This window comes from Anguilla rostrata, chromosome 2 (assembly GCF_018555375.3).
Source record: "Anguilla rostrata isolate EN2019 chromosome 2, ASM1855537v3, whole genome shotgun sequence".
NCBI classification, from domain to species: domain Eukaryota; kingdom Metazoa; phylum Chordata; class Actinopteri; order Anguilliformes; family Anguillidae; genus Anguilla; species Anguilla rostrata.
The window spans coordinates 2515916-2537660 of record NC_057934.1 but is presented as its reverse complement, the minus strand read 5'-3'; the positions used below and the strand labels follow the sequence as shown (position 1 = coordinate 2537660).

The window sequence follows — 21745 nt, the reverse complement described above, 5'->3', positions numbered from 1 at the left end:
GCACTGTCCGCAGCTGCTGAACTTCTCTTTTTGCTGAATAAACCAAAGCCATAACACCGTGGAGGTTAAAGGTCACGTTCTAAAGTGAGGACTGAATTTGCCTCCTTTAATTGATTTGTACGACGTTTATTTTTTGTATAGGGTCAAGTGAGATGTAATATCCAGTCCTTTGGCGGAGATCACAGGCAGAGATAGACACTAATAAACTACAGGAAATGTAGTTCATGGGAGGAAAAGAAAAAAAACCAGAGCCGCTGAAACACATCTGGAAATTTTATTGACAGCCACAGCCATCTGACTCACGCAGAGAACAGAATTTACAGACAGACCACTTAAGCTAGTACTACAGGAATACAAAAAAGACTGAGTGGCATTTCAATATCAGTCACAATGAAAATGAAATTAGGGGTAGAAAATGAACCAGATTTTTTTGGTGTGGGAGACAGAACCTGGTCCTGTGATTTGGTCCCAGCATTCACTGATGGGGACTCAGCGCTATGAGCATGGACAATACAGGATGGATTTTTTTTTTTTGGGGGGGGGGGGGCATGGAGATTGTCAAGCTTCTGGGGAGTTTTCCCCACTGTTAAGGGGTTAACTAATCAACATTTTGGTAAAAATTGGTTGATAAAATTTAACTTAAAAAGATTAATCCGAAATTTAAGGAGGGGAAAAAAAATCAATATCAAAAACAGAAAAATAAAATTATTTGTACGTCTCGGGAAAACGTGACAAACAGCAACAGAACCATACAGAGAAGCTGCAGCTGAAACTTGGCGTCTACGACACAATCGAGCCGTCGGCTCCTTAGTTCAGGGTTTATTCAGGGAAATCCATGTCCTGGCTAAGAAGGCCACCCAAGCCTCATCTCTGCATAAAACGATTAAACCGTGGGAAAAGTGGTAGATCGGACGTGCAGAAGACGGAACTGTAGACGTGGCTTGGCAGTGTACTATGGCTGCTAGATTGGGCTGCTCGCTGAGACCTGCAGTTCCCATGCGGGGATACTGCCGTCACACTCTTGACCAAGATAAGCACTCTGCTGTGTAAGTGCACTCTGTGTTAAAAATCAAAGACGCTCTGTGCAAGCGAGATACCCGAATGTGCGAAGGCTGACGCACGTCCAGTACTTCCTGCCAAGATTTCATATTTTTGAAACTTCAGATTGTTCCAGGCAAAGGTGGGGCCCTTCTTTACTTCAGATCTTTACTCGCCAATCAGTGTTAAATGACCTGCAGTCAGCTTCTGCACTGGTATGCTGTTCACTTATGGGGTGATGTTTGTCCACAAATGGTAGATCTTTCATATATTTAACTGAACAACTGTAAATTCTGTACATACATACATACATACATTCATACACACATAGCTCTGACACGTAAGTGACAAATATATAATAAATCAATGGCAAAATAAATAAACAAACCTATTTTACAGTAAATAGTGAATATTTTTCATCAAGTTCAGAAAATAAAATTAAATTCATTTTTTTTCATTATTGACAAATTTGGTCAAAAAGAGTATCAGCAGTTCCTGGGATATGATCAAAGCAAAGGACTGCATTAATGATTTATCAATTAGGATATCTGTTTACGATTTAAAGTGACAGTAAGCACACGTATTGCAATGTTGCTAGAGAAAGCCATGTAAATAGGAAAGGCTTACTGAAATGGGCTGAACCTAGAGATTAATGAAAACTCTGTTTTAGGGGTACCTGTACTGAGAAAGGTGTGACACCCAACCACCGTGCCTGTGTCTTTCTCCACTGATTACAAGCTGGAGTGCACCTGGAATGAATTACAACAGCAAAACTATTTACATGTAAATGTTTGACATTAACTCTACATAATTTCACCTTGCTGTTACAGTACAGCGTTTAGTAAGATTGTGAATTATTGCCAGAAGGCACTATGTTTTCCTATAAACATCCTGTTGAGTTTTTGTAAAAAAAAAAAAAAAATTTTTTAAAAGAGATGATTATTGGAATCTATAATTCAGACAATACATACTCACTTATGGTCTAAATAAGCTTCCCCAAACAATGGAAAATAAAAAAAGACAAAACACATCTTTCAGGTATTGCTGCTGTAACCAAAGAGTCGCTTTTCTAAAGTAAATTAACCACTTACACAAACACGTCAAGCAATAGCCTATATCTTATTACCGTACAATATATGCATTGAAAATGTACTGTTGATTTTAGCATTTGCCAAATAGAGTCACAGCAAACACTTTAGCAGCATATATTCAAGATTCAAATATTTAAATGTATGTTACATCACATTATTCCTTAAAAAAAAAAAAAGAAAAGAAAAAAAAAGATCTTTTCAAATAATTTCCTTGGGTATGTGTTCTCCACTGCAGTGTTGTGGCACACTGGCTGTTTTCTTTCATTTTTTACAGACTAAAGATTAATTTTTACTGATTTATTCATTTTAAATACCAGCCTGTTTTTGGAGCCACAGCATCAAATGTTTCTCACACTCAGAAAGCTTATTATAAAATCTCATAGGCATCGCGGGAAAACCTGAAGTCTGGATAGGCCAGTTTTAGAGAAGAAAGCCGTCCAAAGTTGACCTGAAAATCCTTGTTGACCGAAAGGGGTCAACCCAAAGTCACGATACACACATGGCTGATGTTATTAGGTTCAACCTGACCTTTGTGGCATATCAATTATTATTTATTCTGTCCACTCCATCTCTTTTTTTTGTTTCCCCCCAAAAGTGTGATCCTGGCTTTTTTTTGTTTTACCTCTCACAACTGCACACAGATATAAACCACAGGGGATATTTGTGAATTCTTGGATGTCAGAGCCATTCCCCATACCCCATACCCTCTAGCAGACACATTCAGTGGGCTCAACAGCAAAATCAAGCCCAACGAATTCAAATTACTGGAGAAAAGAGCCCTCAAACCAAACACCCATACATTAAAACCAAAGAGTAATGCACACAAATGTAAACTAGTACTGTCATTAATGAATGGATTCACCAGAAGGCCTGAACTACACGCTAGTTTAACACCACGAAAAGTGTCATCCTCGTTGAATCTCAGCACAAGATTGCCGACGCAAGAAAGACGCCAGCTTTGAAACGCTCGCTGTCCAGTCATCACTGTTAGTGTGTTATGTTCTGCCGATGGCACCCATACAAACACGATACAAATCCGCGATGCACGGAATCCTCCAATGTAGACTGTGAGCACTGCTGCTTTTTAATGTAGGCTACTCTTCTTAAGAGAGAGAGACGATCTGCTTTCGTCATTATTTGAAATGAAATAAAGTAAAAAAAAAAAAAAAACAGTAGGTACAGTACCTATTGATTATCCTTATCAAATGGCATATATCGATCACCAATCACAGGACAGGGAAAGGAATATAAATTAAAATGTCTAGCTGTAAGTTACATGGTTACTAAGGAGGATATTTTGGAGTTGTTTTATAATCCAACCGGTCTATAAATATGTTCCTCCCCATCAACGGTTACCTTTTGACGTTATTGTCGTTTATTTATCGTTATTAACCCCTGCTTTTGGCTGTCACTGGACCATTTCGTTTATTACGCCACCCCAGCCGTAAGTGGTGTGCAGTGGTTATACAACACCGGAGCATACATGGTGTTTGCTCGCGGCAGAATATGACAAAATACTCACAAAACAACCGGATGTTGTAACACAATAGCCTCTCACATGTTAAGGCGAGCGGAGGCTATTCCGCTGTAACTGCCTGTGACGGACGATACATTCGGATTATTATGTACATCGCTCAAATCGCCATGTCGAACGGATTCCCGCAAAATCCTAAATGGTTGGCTCGTTATCCGGGGTTCACAGTGTACTGGGTCACCAGGGGGAGGCCTTGTCCTTGTTTTCGGCTGCTGACACGAAGTGTATGCTGCACTAAAACCGCACCGTTCAATCCAGTCGTGTTACCAGGGCTGAGAAACACCTGCTGCACCTGAAACCCCTGCGATTTAAAAGTGTGTACGTTTCCACGTTAGCGCGGCTACGTCACAACCACATTCTGTCGTGGAGGGCACCCTGTCTCTAATACAAGAACACATTACAGGACTGTACAGTGCTATACCGTATAATCATTTGCAAGCATGGATGAATGGTAGGCAAACGGTAAAACATTTACCAGCAGAGAGCAGGACATGTTGCAGCTGTTACTTTTTTCTCTATTTTGATACGGACTTCAGACACTTGTCCCTTTCTAAACAAAGCTGCCAGTCTTCTACCTTAGGCCAATCTTTTTACCCACAAAACGACGTGACTGCAAAACAGTACAGATATTCACTGTATGGAGCTGAACACAACTGAAAGAAACTGCGGTTAGTACCGTTTCCTGTAGCGGCTTCTGGGGCTATTTTTTTCCGTTGGACTTACCTCAGGACCACACAGACAAATGTTATGACATGCCGAGGCTTATTCCCAAACTGTTTGATAAAGCCGGATTTGGACTTCTCATGGTCCAAAGGGCTGACCATCGCCCTATATTAAATGGACAAGAGGAGGATTGTGCTGGCTTAAGAAATTTCAGTAGAAATAAAAACACATTAAAAGCCCGCGTGTGTTCACACGCGAAGAGACGCTCTCTGTAATCATGTGACCCAGACGGGGATATGACGTTAATCTCCAGCACCGTTGGACCTGTTTGCGGTTTTTTTATTTTTAAATATCCTGAATCTTCTCAGGTCCCTGAAGATGATGTCACCTGAGGACAGTTTTAATGGACTCCGACATCCTCTGCGGCGTAACAAAGTGCATCACAGCAGCCCCTGTGAAATTTAAACGGACCTCTCGCGTGTTTTCGGCTGCACAAGAACCGGAAATAACGACCACCTGCGATGGGAGAAGTGTTTGGCGGTGAACAGAGTTAATGTACCCTGAACGCCGCAGCCTCGCGTCGGCTTCGCTAACGTCCGCCATCCTGCTCGAGGGACGTCCCCCGGGCCGCCCCTACGTGCTGCGGTAGGTCTTTATGATGTCTTTGATGGCTCTCCTGCATATGGGGCAGCAGGCGTTGGACATTTTCTTCAGCTTGAGGCCGCAGGTGTAGCACAGGCACATGTGCCCGCAAGCGTAGATCACCGTGTCCACCATGTTCTCGTAGCAAATGGAGCATTCGTCGCTCCAGGCCCCAGAGCCTGACGGGAAGGTGGGGGACTTGGGGAGGCTGATGGGGGAACTGGGAGTTGTGCCTGCAAAGTGTGTGGGGGAGAGAGAGAGATGGGAAAATGTGTGTTCAATGAAGCTTGAAGAAACACACACACACAGAGCACGGAACTGCTGCTTTATAAAAGATATTAAGGGATCTGTGGGGACCACTGCTGTACAGTGAGCTTATTAATAAATGAACTAAATTAAATAAAATATAAGCCTTAAAAAAGGAGATAAAATGTTCCTGCTGAAGTCCATATGTGCTCTCTGAATAATGGAGGCATTGTAATGAAGTCATTTTGGCCAGTTCCTGGCTGACGTGTGATCCAAAGGCAGCACTCTTCTCTAACAAAAATAACTAAATTACACAGTTTCTCCGATGTTGCAAGCACCCAATACTGGAACTTTTTATTATTTGTATTTTTTTTTTTTTAACCATGCGTTTGTGTTTTTTTTGCTAGAAGGACAAAATGATGCAGCACAACTCTTTAGTAGTGTTACATTTCATTTTAACGCATGAATTAATGCATGGATGGATGGATGAATGAATGGCAGACATTGTGCAGGTCATGATAAGCTGTGATTCCGTACTTTAATCCTTGGCTCAAAGTTGAGGCCCATGCAGGCAGTGGTAGGAATAAACAGGGGGTTAGAGACTGAGGGAGAGGGAAGGGGGGGGGGGGGGCGGTCTCTCACCTCCGGTCGAGCTGCAGAAGGCCCCCCCGCAGGTGCCGTTGAGGGCGGGCTCTGAGCTGCCGCTGCACAGCCCGGGGGGCGTGTTGGGGCTGGAGGAGGGCGAGCAGGGGACCGACGGGCCACGGGCGTCGGCCTGCTGAGTCGAACCTGCGGGCGAAAACAAGCCTGGCGCTGTAATGGCTTCCCGCAGCAACTCGTGATTTTATTATTAAGTGTCGATAAAATTCTTCTGTCCAAACTATGTCAGAAGGTCTGGCACGTATGGTAGTACGAAGACTTCCTGCATCACACACTGCAGTTTACATGCTAGTTATTGCTTCATGTCTGTGATCTCTACTTGATCAGGGGTCGGCATTTGTGTGTGTGGTGTGTGCTGGCTTTTGTTTACAATTACACAGTATTCTACAGGTTGTTGTGGTACTGATTTGTACATCTTGATTACAAAGCAGAAGTACTCTCCTAATCATTCACTTAAAGTGTGTGTGGTGGGGTGGGGATAAGGTCTGGTGATTATGCTAATTAAACAACAAAGGACAGAAAGGTGGAACGGGAGCCTTGAAACAGCTGAGAACGACACCGCCTGAATCAGAGCTAACCAGAAATGTGCTAAAGCGGTTTTTTTATCTTTTATCAAGCAGAGGAAAAGGAAAAAAAACTTAATTTCCTGCGCACACAGGCTAAGATGGAGGTGCAGCAAATCAGCTCCGATTCAATAAAGTGGCCTAAATGGTGTGCTAAAATTCACAGGACGTGTGCACACGTCCAAACGTTACTGCTGTGTTGGGGTCGTGATCTGGTGGCAGCGTTAACGTGGATAATTGTTTTATTCCGCTGTTTGACGGTCCAGGATCTGCTGCTCGGAGGTTAAGGATGCAGATGAGCTGTCGCATGATTCAGCCCTCTCCATTTTAGCCGTCCAGAAATAGAATAAACAACGTGGATCATTGTTCCTCGCTCAGGAATGGAGTGGATCTGAAGCAGGGCTGCCCAACCCTGTCCCTGGAGATCTAGCATCCTGTAGGTTTCCACTCCAAAACTAACAGAGCACACCCCATTCAACAACCTGAGATCTTGTTGAGCTCCTAATTGGTAGAATCAGTTGAGGCAAGTTCGGGTTGAACAGAATGCAAACTAGACGGTAGGTCTCCAGGAGCAGGGTTGGGCAGCCCTGGATGGTAGATCTCCAGGAGCAGGGTTGGGCAGCCCTGGACGATAGATCTCCAGGAGCAGGGTTGGGCAGCCCTGGACGATAGATCTCCAGGAGCAGGGTTGGGCAGCCCTGGACGATAGATCTCCAGGAGCAGGGTTGGGCAGCCCTGGTCTAAAGGATGCCATGTACGATGATGGCATTACGGAGACTCCTGCTGGCAGCGGCAGATAGCGCCTTTGGCTGAGGAGGAGGGGACATCGTGTTTGACAGACCACACCAGCTGATCTGCAGTAACTCACACCGCGGGTTCAGCAGTGTCCCGATCGTTCACATTTGCAGCAGTTTCAGTTTCTCTTCCCCCCCCCCCCCTTTCGGGACGACGGTGACCTGCAGGTTTAGGCGGACGCTCCTCTCGCCCCTGAGAGATTCCTGCACCCCTGCGCGGCGTCCGTTACACCGCCACAAAAACAAAGCGGCCCGCCGTGCGCCTTCAGCTTAGATCAGTTTACAGCGGGGATATTTTAGGAGCTGGCTACGGCTGGCGTGTGTTTGTGTGTGTGTGAGAGAGAGAGAGAGAGGGAGAGAGAGTGGGCATGTGTGTCTATGGATGTGTGTGTGTGTGTGTGTGTGTGTCTATGGATGTGTGTGTGTGTGTGTGTGTGTGTGGATGTGTGTGTGTGTGTGTGTGTTTTGGATGTGCGTGTGTGTGCTTGTTGTCTGTGTGTGTGTGTGTGTGTGTGTGTGTGTGTGTGTGTGTGTGTGTGTGTGTATGGATGTGTGTGTGTGTGTGTGTGTCTATGGATGTGTGTGTGTGTGTGTGTGTCTATGGATGTGTGTGTGTGTGTGTGTGTGTGTATTCGCTCTGATCCACCGCGCTGTGCTTGCGACGGTCTCCGCGGCAACCTTAACCGTAATCCCTGCCGGGCCAGGGGGTGCCGCTCGTCCAGCCCGAACATCTGACTGCCGGCGGTCCGAGCGTGCCGGAGACAGCTGACCCTCGGCCCCGCCCACTCAGCAGACAGGGGGGCGCAGCCCCGCCCACTCCGCTCGCAGATGACAGGGGGGCGGGGGCGGGGGCGTGAACAGCTGTTCCCTCCGCTGGTGTAGAAACAGCGGGATTACGAGACACAGAACGCGGCTCCACACCCCGCGGCCATGAGGGGCATTCCCACAATGCACCCAAACCGCTCTGCCCGGCTCGCATTCCCATTGGCTGCACGGGGGAAGACAGCTGGGCGACACCCCTTTCTGAAGTCCAGTGGAGTGTATGTGTGTGTGTGTGCATGTGTGTGTGTGTGTGCGCGTGCTCGTGTGTGTGTGTGTGTGTGCGCCCGTGCGTGTGCGCGCAAACCAATGTATTGGATACAAAAAACTTTTACTGTCTTTATCAAGTGGCTCAAGGGGAAATCAAAATGCAATGGCTACTTCTGCATTATGTAAATCTGTACATGTTTACAGATGTCAAATGTACTACCTTACCTGACCTACAACGTGATGTGCTGGGAGACTTAACGACCGCGCGAACGCTGGGGCCCTGCAGAGGGCGCCGAACCTGTCTCTGAAGAGACGACGAGCGGGGGCAGCGACGGCTGTCATACGCTGCCCTTTAAACCGCGCTAGAAAAGCCTGGGCGGACGGTGAAAATCATAAAGGGGGGGGGGGGGGGGTGTGAGTCAGCAGGGGGGGTCGGGGTTGCTGCTGTTCCTGCCCTGTGTGTCTGAATGACTGCGGTGAGGGGGGATGTCAGAGAGAAGGAAGTAGAGATGGAGAGAGAGAAATCAATAAGCAGAGATGGAGAGAGAGAAATCCATAAGCAGAGATGGAGAGAGAGAAAAAAGAAACTGAGAAGGTGAAAGAAAAAAGCAAGAAGCAGAGATGGAGAGAGTGAGAAAGAAAAACAAAAAGAGAAAAACGAGTTGACATGGAGACGGAGAGAGAGAAACAGAAAGGGAGAAAGAGAAAAAGGCAGTACAGACGGAGAGAGAGAGAAACAGAGAGGGAGAAAGAGAAAAAGCGAGCAGAGACAGAGAGAGAGAGGCGTGGGCGTAAGTGCGGTGCTTGAGGACGTCTGTGAGAGCGGCGTTCAGGCTGGGAATGGACGTGGGCGGGGAACAGCTCTCCTGCCCGCGCGCGGAATGACATTTTAATGGAATACATAATGAATCCGCAGCGGCGTGCGTAATAAGAACGAGCAGGGGTGTGTGTAATAACTGCCTTCCTTTCCCCATTCACCCCGTTACATTGTGCCCCATCTCCCATTCACCATGTTACATTGTGCCCCATCTCCCATTCACCCTGTTACATTGTGCCCCATCTCCCATTCACCCTGTTACATTGTGCCCCATCTCCCATTCACCCTGTTACATTATGCCCCATCTCCCATTCACCCTGTTACATTATTCCCCATCTCCCATTCACCCTGTTACATTATGCCCCATCTCCCATTCACCTTGTTACATTATGCCTCATCTCCCGTTCACCCTGTTACATTGTGCCCCATTTCCCGTTCACCCTGTTACATTGTGCCCCATCTCCCATTCACCCTGTTACATTATGGCCCATCTCCCATTCACCCTGTTACATTGTGCCCCATCTCCCGTTCACCCTGTTACATTGTGCCCCATCTCCCATTCACCCCGTTACACTGTGCCCCATCTCCCATTCAACCTGTTACATTATGCCCCGTCTCTGTTCCTTTACTATAAAGGACGGTGCAGACGCTGACTCCGAAAGGCTTGATGTGACTTAAGGAAGTGCAGCCTCTGTGTCGCAAAAGCGAGAGCCGGATTCAATCAACCCAAGGGCTTTTTCCAGAGAGGTCCATCTGCATTGTGTGTGTATATAGTGTGTGTGTGTGTGCGTGTTTGTGTGTGTGTGCTTCCCCCTCACGCTCGTTCCTCTCTGTCTGGCTGAGAGTGCAGTCATAATGAATATGTACCCATCAAAGCACACAAATAGCAGAGCTGTACTCCAGGACAGAGCACAAAAGAAAAAAAAAAACGCATTTTCCTGTCTATTTCCAGCCTACCGTTCCTGAGGAGTGCGCCTTACGTAACCACTGCTATGCGCATTCCTAAGAAAGGTACGCTACATAGACTGTATAGGAGCACAGTAAATAGACAATACTGTTTAGAAACGGACAACAATGAGAAAACCCTATAATTAGTTTGCGTGCCAGGTCTCTCTGATCTGTATTAATTGACTTTGGATTTTGGGGACCTGAGTCCTCCTGCAGGTTTTAAGGTGGACATGCAACAAAGACAGGGATTATGACATAAAATGGTACATTATGGAGAAGAGACAGACTTCAATATGATGCCCTGTGTAGTGTAAATGTGTGCTGCCCTCTCAGATAGACCATGTAAAAAATATTTTATTTTGAGTGGGGGGGGGGGGGGGTGATCGGGTGAGCGGCAGAGGAGCTTAAATCATTGCCCCACAGCAAACAGCAGAGGTCGGAGGTCAGAGGTCATTGGACCGTAAACCCAGAGGTCATAGTCCAAAGGTGACATTTCCAGTGTTCAGCACCTACCCCAGCACACGGCATCTGTATTACTACACGCATGTACCAGAGCTGACCGTTCACCAGGTTCCATCTGACATTTGTTTTTTGTTTTGTGGTCAAAAATGAGCCAGGTTCACTATTTCGTTATCCCTTGCTGCTATAAGAACAGGAAAAACCTGAAACCTTTTGTTTTTACAACATGTTAAAACCTACACAGACGCAACTCGAAACGATGTCATGATAAGGCGGCTGAAAATTGACAAAGCCTGACACCTGTAAGTCAAGCCTGGACAGGCGCAGGAGTCCGGTAATCCAGGGCTCCGGCTCACACCGTCTCCCTCCCTCCTGTTTCCTCCTGTGGCTCTGCACTGCGATTGCTTATTTGCCAAGCAGACACAAAATGGCGCCCGTGTCTGCATCGTAATCCATTCGCTCAGCTGGATGTTTCACCAGAGCGATTTGGCTTAAGTGCCCCGCTCAGCGGCGCGACAGCGAGGCCTCGCTGCGGGGGGGCGATGATGCAACCCTCCGCTCGGCGGTGTCCTTAGCCTAACCGCTACCTCAGCTTCTGCCACCGCCCTAAACAGCACTTACACTTCCCCCGCTAACGCCTCTCTCTCTCTCTCTCTTTCTCCCTCCCCCGTCTGCTTTGGGCTAGAGTCAGGCCGTCTGCTTCACCAAAGCAGGGTCTCTGTGTCAGTCTCACTGACTGCATTAGCGTAGCGTAGCGTAGCGTACCGCACCTTCCCCCCCGCCCAATCCCCCCCCCTCCGCCCCTCCCCCCGGCCACCTCGCCGTCCTCTCAGAGCTCAGGCTGACCCCAGCACGGGATGCTGGGAGATTATGCCGTATTCAGATTACGGGTCTTAAGCTGGTATTTATAGCCTCGCGCTCTCTCCTCTGACCGCCGCGCGCCGCGCCGCTACCGTCCGGCGGCGGCTAGCGGGTTTCGCTGCTGACGGTAATGACAGCACGGCCGCCAACTCCACCCGTAACGGTAACGCACACCAGATGGAGGCGCTAGCGGGTCAACGCCGCGCCGCTCCCTCTCTGGCCCAGGCGCCGGAGCTGCGTCTCAAACGAGCGCTAGGTGTGTGCGCTAGCCGGTAGCCCAACTGTCAAAAAAAGCGCTGCGGCGGTAAGGGCAGTGGAGCGCGTCAGGTGACCGGGTTTCATCCGGGCTCTGGAGCTCCTCCGGGACATATTACCAGCGCTCAAAGCACTTATTTTTCAGCCCACGGTGGCCATTGAGAAACAGAGCAGGGTGGGGGGGCGGGGCGGGGTATATTTAGCGCCATTTGTCCTCTGTGGAGGACCGAAGACACCGCGTACGGGAATGGCTCGTGTTGTTTCACTATTCTGATGCGGATCGCGTGACGGCGCCGGTATCGATTCCGCTCTCGAGACTTCAGACGCGTGAACGCGGTAGGCGGGCGAGATGGTGATTTGCGACTCCGACACAGTACGTTCGCCTCCGTTCATTATAGCCCCCCCAAATCAAATTAGAATTTAAAAGCCTTAAAGGGCATCCTGAGGCCGTTCTTGGGAAAGGGATCGGTAATTATCATTGTGCAGCTACTCGGAGCTCGTAATGAATGTGTTCACGCACCGAGAGCACGTCAGGTCATTGGCTGTTACGCGTCTGATCTCCAAGCGCTCGGCACGGCATGGCCAACCAGCCACTTTCCCTGGGTTTCCTTTTCAGAAAACTTCAAGCAGGTGCATCCTGACGCACAGATCGAAATCTATCACTCTGTCAGCTCCGTTTCTATATTAATCCCCTCTGTGCGCTAAAATGGGGAAAAGCCTTTAAACAGCAATGACTAAGCGCTGTTTCACGAGCCTGGAAAACTCCCCGATAAAGGGGGATCATGCGATTGACAGAATGCGATTGACTGCGTGCTTTCTCTTTCTCTTGCCTGTCCTTATTTTATTCTCCTCACAGCTTTCGACAACTGTATAGTTTTGCTTTTTGTTTCTGTTTCGAGCTTCTGGGACTTCAACCAACCGCTTCTGAGCTAGCCACACCTCAGCGTCCCTGAGAAATCCCCCACGGCGGGGGGGGGGGGATTCTGTCATTTGAGACGGCTCTGATTCCCCACTCAACTCCGAGGCAGAACAAATGGGTTACATTTGCAATGTACATTTTTGTTGTCAGCATTTCTGTGCTCTAAATTCAGGTGTTACATAAATTAAAAATCCCCGCTGGAGGGGGGGGATTTCTGAAAATCTGGATGGCAGATTTTTGAGACTCTTGACTGACACTTGGGAGCCTGAGGCAGCGTGGGGGAGTTTAAAGATTAAGACGCCTCACAGTGATGTCACAGCGCCGCGGTAACGCTTACCCAGAATCCTCAGCTGCGTGATGGCGCCGTGCAGGCCGAAGAACATCCAGAGGGGGCGGGAGTTGTCCACGCAGACCTGCATCCCCGCGCTGACGCCGTTGTGGCTGAGCACCACTTCCCCTTCCTGCGTGACCAGGAAGCCCAGGATGTCGCCGCTCTGCAAGGGGGCGGGCACGCGGCACACGGCCCAGAATTCCTTGCGGTCCACCAGCGACTCGGGGCTGTAGGGCAGGTCGCTGGGCCGCAGGACGCCGGGGTCGCAGGAGGTCACGCCGTACGACAGCGAGCCCAGGCGGGCGGGGCTGGACTTGCTCACCTTGACGAAGACGGTCTCGCCGGCGTGGAGCGGCCGCTCGGTGAAGACCAACGTGCGCTCCTCGCGCGACGCCCCGTGCTCCGCCCGCGACACCGTGTGCTCGTCCAGCGTCTGCACGTGGGCGCCGCGCAGCTGGTGGAAGCGCAGGTCGCAGTCCAGCTGCGCGGCCAGCAGGTGGCACTGCTGCGAGTTGAGCGAGTTCTGCGGCACGGGGCAGGCGGCCGACGCCAGGTGCAGCTGCTCCTCCTGCAGGTTCAGGTCGCACAGGCTGACGGACAGGCGCGACTCGTCCGCCTCCCGGCGCAGGGAAGAGCGCCTCACGGTGGTGAAGGAGCGCGGGCGCAGGCAGTCCAGCGGCACGATCTCGCTGTCTGTGGGGAGAGAGAGAGGGGGACGGGCGAGAGGGCTTTATAGAGCAAACGCAGACTACGGCAGAGTCAGCCGCCATTTTACATTACATTACAGGCATTTGGCAGACGCTCTTATCCAATGTGAATCCATTTTAAATGCGCCCAGTTCACATTACATTACGTCTCATTTATACCTTAATCCAAAGCGACGTACAGTAAGTGCACACCAAAGGTTGTTGGACCAACTACTGAACGCAGGTCCGATAAAGTACCATACTCATATAACACATCGGTTATCCATAACCATGAACATCAAGCCTAGTCTACTTCACAGTAAGCACTGGCCGAGTCGGTAAAGTCATAGCGAGCAGTAAACTCAAAGATTACGAGTGACGATGAAGAGCTACGGCTTGGAGATGAAGATGCAAGTGCAGATTAATTCTGCGGGCCCCTGGAGATCTCCCCAGGAGACCCTGGGCATCAGCAGCGCTGATGCGGAGCTCGAGTCACGTTGTGCGAGGAGGCGAGAACGAGCCGAATAAACTGACAGATGTAAACAAACCTTCGTGTTTCAGTTAAACTGCTCACAGCTGAGTTCTAAGATTTAAAAAAAAAAAAAACACCCATTAAAAGTGTTTGGCTGGACACAGCAGATACTCATCAATTTAGCTCATCAGAACAAGTTCCCTGGTGCTCGCTTTCCAAATGCATATTCATTATTCGCTACAAACTGTGCACTAATCCCACAAAAACACTTTGAGGGAACATGAAAGCATCGGTCTGCAGAAGTAAGTAGATCCTTTTTCATTGTGAGCAACAGACAGCCCCAAACATTCATATTAATGTCAGTCTAGTACACACACACTCACACACAAAAACACACACATACACAACAATTGTAGGTAAACGGTAAAATAATAAGTGACTTTTCTGTTTTCCTGTATTCAAGATGAAGGTGGGAATTGCAGTCCAGTTAAATTTCTTGTAAACAGGACTGCTGTTGAATGCTGTGGCATGGGGTTCCCCTTTTATTTATAAGCAAGCACCCCAACTGTCACACGGGCTAAATGATACGTGTGAAGGGTAACGCTGGGGGCATCGCGACGCTTACTGTTACTGCCGTTTAAATATACACCCCTGCCGCCCCAAAAAGGTACACACACATTCCAAACCCGCCAATGGAATCCACACTGTCCCCTCTCCCTTCTCCATTTTTATCCTCCGAAAAACACTGAGGATGGGTGCGGTGGGGTGGAGGGGTGGGGTGCGGGGGTGCGGGGGTGGTGGTGGGGGCTGGCTACGGCGGTGCGGAGACAGAAAACCGATAGCACGGCCGCTGGAGAGCGAGCTACTTTTAGACCCATCCGGGCCATTCGTGGGCTTTCTGACAGCCGCTGAAAATAACAGCTCTAAATGGAGCCCCCCCCCCCTTCCCCCCCGCCCTCTCCCCGCTCCCCTACGCGGTGGGGTAAAATTAGCCTGACATTCGAGACGGGCGTTTAGAGTGACGGACAGAGAGCCCTGTCCCGCTGAGAGAGGTTCTCCTCCCCCGCTCCCCCCCCCCACTCCACACCTCTCTCACTCTTCCACTCTCTCCTTCTTTCTCTCTCCCTTGGGAGTGGGGTGGCAGGGGGCGGGGGGGAGGGGGTGGGGTTTGGCTGGCTGGCTGTCGCTGGACTTCCTGTCACTTCACGCTCTTACTTCACTAAACCGGGTCAGAGAGAGAGCAGCTCCGCTCCCGGTCACAGATAAACTGCTTTAGCCTCAGCTGCGTCTCCTGAGAGGCTGGCCAGCGACAAACAGCACTGAACGCACTGTGATCCGTCTCCCTCAGGTGTGTGAGTCAGGCCACCGGTGCTGTCTACAAATACCTTACGTCTGTGGTAACACAAACCCCCACACTCCAGTAATAATGAACCGCTTGCGTACTTCCCTGAGTAGGACGGTAGTGTCCCACAGTGTCCCCTTCGTCCCGTCCCTTCAGAAATCACACGTTCACAAAACATCCATGTCCGAGACTCCCGCGTCAAACTTTAACCCGTGTCAAATATTAACGTTCAGGGATTTTGAGTCAGGTGGCAACTCTGAAACAGCGGAGCAGTTTTACGTAGCCTTGCCTTTCTGAACACTGACTGAAACTGGGCCGCAATACCTGCATGCTATTTACCTCAGGGGAGTACGAACGGTTTGTACCAATAAATATCGAGAGAGATCCAGGCAGGCCACGCGGGCATTAGTGGGCATCAGAGAATCGTGTCCTTCTGGGGTGAAACTGCGCCAGATCGGTCGCTGCCCGTCAGGCGGTCAAAGCCGCAGAAAATCGCGGCATCTTTGTTCAGCTTGCTCGCTAAGGAGATTAAGGTTTAGATTGGCGAAGGGGGAAGACTTTGTATCGTGGCTATATATGGAAGCGAAGCTCCTGGGTCTGATCCCGGGACCGGACCGGACCGGATCGAACCGGATTCCGGCTCGTTCGCTGCCCTTTTTGAATCCGACCGGCAACCGAACACCTGTCAGATCGCAACCGCCAGTTTGCCCGCAGCAAATCGAGAGATATTAGCATGAATAAAATTAGCATGTGTTTTATAAGAGTTTCCAGGGCCTGGGTTGGTAGAAGCGCCAGAGTCTGCATTAGCCAGGGCCCGTTCCTTGCTTGTTTAGAAAGCTTGTGCACCGCACTTTCAGAAATTAATTCAGAGAACGCAGCTGAGAGGGATAAAAAAGGTCCTTTCCACTTCAGTTAAGCACAACGGTACTAGGGTAAGGCTTGCGATTCTCCTCGCGGAATCCCAAAATCAGCAACAGACGCAAAGCGGCATGCTGGGACTTTCAGGTGGGGGGGGGGGGGGGGTGAACTGTAACCCTGGGTGACAGGCCTTACTCTTACACCATTCACTTTTCCTAAAAACTTTTTGTATTTTATTATTGATTTGCCAGTCTGGTTTACCAGTCATTGTAGGGTTGTTAAGATTGTCACTCATTGTTATGGAAGGTAGGTACTGGGTACGAGGGTAAACAAACCCGCGTGCTCCTTTCCATCGAAGGTACTGAAGTGCCACCAGTAAAAAGCAATGGTTAGATGTGTTGAAGCAAGTCATCTGTTGCATCCAGCAGTTATTGTTTCAGTGCTGAAGTATCAAAGCACACCGGCTGTTCATGTCATTCTATGTCAGTTAAATTCAATATGATTAACATGGCGAGAATCCTCCTGTAACTGGTCCCATCAATCAAACAAAGTGTCACGGCAACGCTCTTTGACATTACCGATCAATGTGTCCACGGGCTCACATGGCGAACTGTATTCCCAGGTGTAAATGAAAAATGAAGTGTGTATGTATGTATGTTGGGGGGAGGGGGAGCGTTGTAAGACAATAGTTCATTTGAAAATTGTGTGGACAATTTAAAAAACTATCTGAGGCCTCCAATCCTCTGTTAGCGGTATGACAGCATGGTCTGAGATGGTGGGCTCATATTAATGGAGGCTTGTGCCAGCCACCCAATATTGACTTTTCTTAAATTATACTTCTCTGCACCTTTCGTAATGCTCAGACTCTGTCAAATGTCAGTTCTCTGCGCCTCCTGTACGATCTACAATGGAACGTCTATTATTTGAATTATTTCTAAGTCTTGCAAAGTAAATGTACCACAGTGAATGGGGCACACGTACTCAGTTAATCAACCATTAAATCCAAGAACGCCCCAGCCCCCCCCACCCCCCAAGGCGACTGCACTGGAACGACCAGGCTACCACTTATTAAATCACATCACTTCACTCTGTGTCACCATCCCACAGATGTGACGACTTGAATTTTCACGGCATTTGGAACCCAAGCCACCAGAGAAGGAAAATAAAGCTCTTGAATTTAACTGGATAGGTTTCTCCACTGGACACCCCAGGAGAGGAACGTGAAATGCCCCCCCCCCCTTTCTCTGGCCAGTGCAATAGCCCTGGGATAGGAAACCCAACGATCAGCAGCTCTCCTCATTCAAAGCATCCCTCACAAACACTATCGCTGCACTTATCGAGAGGAGAAATGCAGGATATTTCGGAGGGTAATCGCATTTTCTACACGTGGGGGGGGGGGGCAGGCGTGCGTGAAAGCATTAAACCTTATTGATTTGTGCCAATAAGACGTGTGGAACACTTAAATTATTTAAGTCCTCTCTCGAAAGTAGCTAAGGGAAGAAAAAGAGAAGCGAAAGGCAAAAGCCAATCCCGATGCACAGTTGGCTGAGCACTGCTCAATTCTTTCCATTACCCGTGAACGCGGCTGCTGATTGGATTAGGCTGGAAAGCTCCTCGGACCCGAGGCTTCGGGGACAGCGAGAGGAATTGGTTTTGTTGGCGATGACACGTCTCCCGGGGATACGAGGGGGGGGCGGGGGGGAGGGTGTTGGACTGATCAGATGAACTGTACCGAGACTAGTGTAAACACACGGGGGGGGGGGCTTGTGCATACCGAGCACGGTGATACGCAGAACTGAGCCGCCGGTCTGATCCCGGCAATTTACGGTGAATTATGACACCGTGGGCGAACGTCTGCCCAGCGCCCCCAGTCCAGCCGCGCCCTGTTAAAACTGGGAGAGGCCGGCGCCAGGAGCGTAGTGGAACGGGCACAAAAGGGTGTGTACACGGCAGCCCCCTGACCGAGCATCCTGGGGGACGCCGCGCTGGCAAAATTAGACAATTAACCCCCCCCCCCGCCCCCAAAAACCTAACACCCCCGTCCCAAAACCTCCCGCCCCGGCCGGACGCCAGGGCTAATTTATGTGGCGTGGCTCTCGTGAGCGACCCGTACGCATCCACAGCAGGAGCTTTTAATAACGGGCTCGAATGCGCCCGGCTCTGCCCCCCCCCCGACCCCCCGGGGCGGTTCAGTCAGCGCTTCTGCTGAATTTTCTAAAGACGCGTCCTGCAGCTCACGCCACATTTTCAATTACCAGGCCTGGGGAGGAAGAATAAAAGAGAGGTTTTTTTCTTTCTTTCTTTCTTTCTTTTTTTTTTTTTGGAAATGCGCTTGCTGTATCTCATCATCAGCTTTTAAAAAGCACGCCACTGACTGGCAATGTATCTTAATCAGAGAGAGAGGGAGGAGAGAGAGAGAGAGAGTGTATGTGTGTCTGTGTACATGGAGGGAGGGGGGGGGGCAGTGACTTTATGGAAAAATAAAAATGCAAATGGCGTCTTTGTTCCCGGGCGGCGGGCTCTTTCTCTCGGTGAAGAGGAGGACGCGTCGGCGGGAGCGCGGCGGTCGGGGCCAAGGCTTCCTCTTCAGGCCGCCGTGTGAGACTGCGCCAGCTGCACCCGCGCGCTCATTACGCCAGCAGCACCTGCTCCCCTCCGCCGCCCGCCATTGTACCGCCGCCGGATCCTTTCAGGCCTCCAAACCAGCGCAGACCGGCTCACAGACCGGCTCACAGACCTGCGCCTAAGAGCTGCTCAAACCAGCACTGACAGGCCCACAGACCGGCCCACAGACCTGCGCCCAAGAGCTGCTCAAACCAGCGCTGACCGGCCCACAGACTGGCCCACAGACTGGCTCACAGACCAGCTCACAGACCTGCGCCTAAGTGCCGCTCAAACCAGCGCTGACCGGCTCACAGACCGGCTCACAGACCTGCGCCTAAGAGCTGCTCAAACCAGCACTGACCGGCCCACAGACTGGCTCACAGACCAGCTCACAGACCTGTGCCTAAGCGCCGCTCAAACCAGCGCTGACCGCTTCCAAAATGAGCCACCAAAAATGAGGGGTTCTTGGGACCCGAGTCTCCTCCTGTTTATCGGCTGATAGAGAGTCCCCCCCCCCCCCCTCATTTTTTTGTTAACAAATGGGACAGCTGAGAGCATAATCAGAGCTGAAGCGTTTCAGCGTTTGTGACAGAGGCCAAACTCAGCACCTGTTGGGCTCCTGAACAGAGAAGCGTCTTTCTTTTCTCGTTTTTTTTTTTTGTGTCCGCTAAATTGCCTGGGTTCCTTTCTTTCCCCCCCTTCGTCGAACCCCCCTTTGTAGGGCTGTATGCTAGCTTTAGCCGAATGCCACGTGACCTCCGTCAAGGTCGCGCTCCTGAGCGAGGAGGGGATTTGCGCTAAGTCCGCGCAGAGTTATCCGGCCTACCAATGAGGTCATCCCGTGGGAAGTGGGGGGGGGGCTGAGAAGACACATCTGTGGGCTGCACAGCTGAAAGGGGAGTGGGTTGGGCGGGTGGGGGGTGGTGGGGGGGTGCGGGGCGCGACATTGCAATGCTTTAAAATCCTCCCAGAGGGGACACTGTAAAGGCGCAGGCCTGCAGGGCGATGGACACGCCGTCGCGGTCGCTGGCCCAGATCCAGCCGCGGTTTCGAGCCCTCGCTGCAGAGGCCACGGGGGACGCGCGGAGACGCGCGGTCACCGCCGAAACACGACAGGCTCTTCACGCGGGTCACGAAGAAGTCGGGGCCCCGGGGGTCGTTCCCAAATTTTCGGCACTCAAATTAGAGCCCGCTGTGCTGGCTCCCATCGGCCCCGGAGAGCCGAGGCCGACTTTCAGAATTAATGGCCTGATCATAAGGTACTTACATTAAAGCCTCTATTTCTTGCCCCGTCGACAGTTCCCTCCCTCCCTCCCTCCCTCCCACCCGCCACCCACCCGCCGTTCATTAAACTGATTATTAAATAGTCCGGGGAGAGAGCGGAACAACTGATTGGCTGGCCCGCAGAGAATGTGGAATATTTAATTTCAGTTTTTATGCGTTCGGCCAATCAGGCAATCAGTCTTGTGGTGGGAGCACAGGGGAGAGGTTCTTCTGGAGCGCCATTTTAAACTCTGAAACTCAACATGAGCCAGTACAACACTTACAAACGGCACAATATTTCACATACAGCACAAGCAGTGACCAACAACAATAATAATTAATAATAAATTAATAACAACATGAAGACCACCAAGGCATCAAAGTCCTTTGCAACAAGGTATCCACAACTTGTCAATAGACTCATATTTTTATATCAATGCATATACACGACCAGGATCCAATAAAATACTGTACGTTTTCCAAAGCGAAATTCCCCAAAATCACCAGGATTTGGCAATACACAGAAAGAAACACTCCGACGTTTCCGAATAACCTGAACAAGTTTCCCGAAATGACAACCTTTCCTTGTTTTGGCCAGAGGTCCTTGAGCCAAATGGCCCACTGAACTGTTCGATTGATAATGCCTTTCTCAGACATCTGTAAGCGATTTTCCTTTCATCTGCGGCCTTCAAAAGCAAGGCAAACGCCCAATCAGGTCTCCCCCGGCTCTTGGCCGACGGGCGGCATAATGATTTATTATTTAATTGGCTTTTTCCGTAAGTTATTGCCCGAACGGCTTCAATCACCGCGGCCTGGAACGGGCCACGTTCGGGCATTTTCGCTAATTAGGTAAACATGTTAACATAGTCGGTAATTAAGACCCCGTTCGCCTTCCAATTTCTTCGAAAACGGCGCGCACTCGAAATCCATCATGTGCTCCTTGCTTGTCAAGTCGCCGTTTAATCTTGCCCCGGCCGTCCGCTCTCATTGGCTACAGGTGCCGAGGCCCAAACATGGCGGTGACAAGCCAGGTGTGCAGAAAATGGAGGTTCTCTGATTCCGCCACGGAGGTCCACGGAGGCCGGTGATGGAGAGAGAAAGATACGTGAAGGAAGAGCTCAGATTTGGGTGTTGCTCTAGTGTAGTGGTTAGGGAACTGGGCTTGCTGTGCTCCAAGGTTGCAGGTTTAATTCCCAGGTGGGAAAAGAACGTCGCACACGCACATCCAACTGGCGTGGCCAGGCGCCGGGCAAAAGAATGAGACTACGAGAAAATAAAGAATTCCCGCACAAAAGAAAAATGGTCCCTTGTGGTTTATTCACAGTGCAGCGGTTTCGACCCCGAGAACTCTTGACCTCTTGGGTCAAAACGTTGCGCTGTGAATAAACCACAAGGGACCATTTGCTGATGCTGCTGTGTGGAAATTCTTATTTTCATAACATCCAGCTGTGATGGAATGGATTGTATGTTCAAAAAAAAAAAAGAAGAAAAGCTGCATAAATGCAGAGCGCATTAGAGCGTCTGCTCAACAGCTGAAATGCTACATGAGAATAAGCAACATGGAATGTGAGTAGGAGTAAGTTTGTGGTTAGAAGGCCACAGGATGGAATACTTGGTGTGAAACGGTTTCTTGGTGCATTCAGGATTGTTCATCTGAACCGCTGATTTCG

General features: G+C 49.9%; 1 protein-coding gene and 1 long non-coding RNA gene across 7 annotated transcripts in view; one reads left to right on the top strand and one right to left on the bottom strand.

Annotated features, from left to right (window-relative positions):
- Positions 1-255: 255 nt before the first annotated feature.
- neurl1aa (neuralized E3 ubiquitin protein ligase 1Aa) overlaps positions 256-21745 on the bottom strand; it is a 68091-nt gene continuing 46601 nt past the window's right edge. For all 3 annotated transcript variants that reach the window (XM_064315161.1, XM_064315176.1, XM_064315169.1), the window contains 3 exons: positions 12857-13543; positions 5857-6003; positions 256-5201 (listed from right to left, as the gene is read on the bottom strand). In XM_064315161.1, coding sequence (XP_064171231.1) covers positions 4960-5201; positions 5857-6003; positions 12857-13543 — 1076 coding nt within the window. In that variant the 3' untranslated portion in view covers positions 256-4959. The remainder of the gene's footprint in view (positions 5202-5856; positions 6004-12856; positions 13544-21745) is intronic.
- Positions 4833-21745, top strand: part of LOC135243394 (uncharacterized) — a 58152-nt gene continuing 41239 nt past the window's right edge. For all 4 annotated transcript variants that reach the window (XR_010326628.1, XR_010326627.1, XR_010326625.1 and 1 more), the window contains exon 1: positions 4833-4971. This is a non-coding gene — a long non-coding RNA (uncharacterized LOC135243394). The remainder of the gene's footprint in view (positions 4972-21745) is intronic.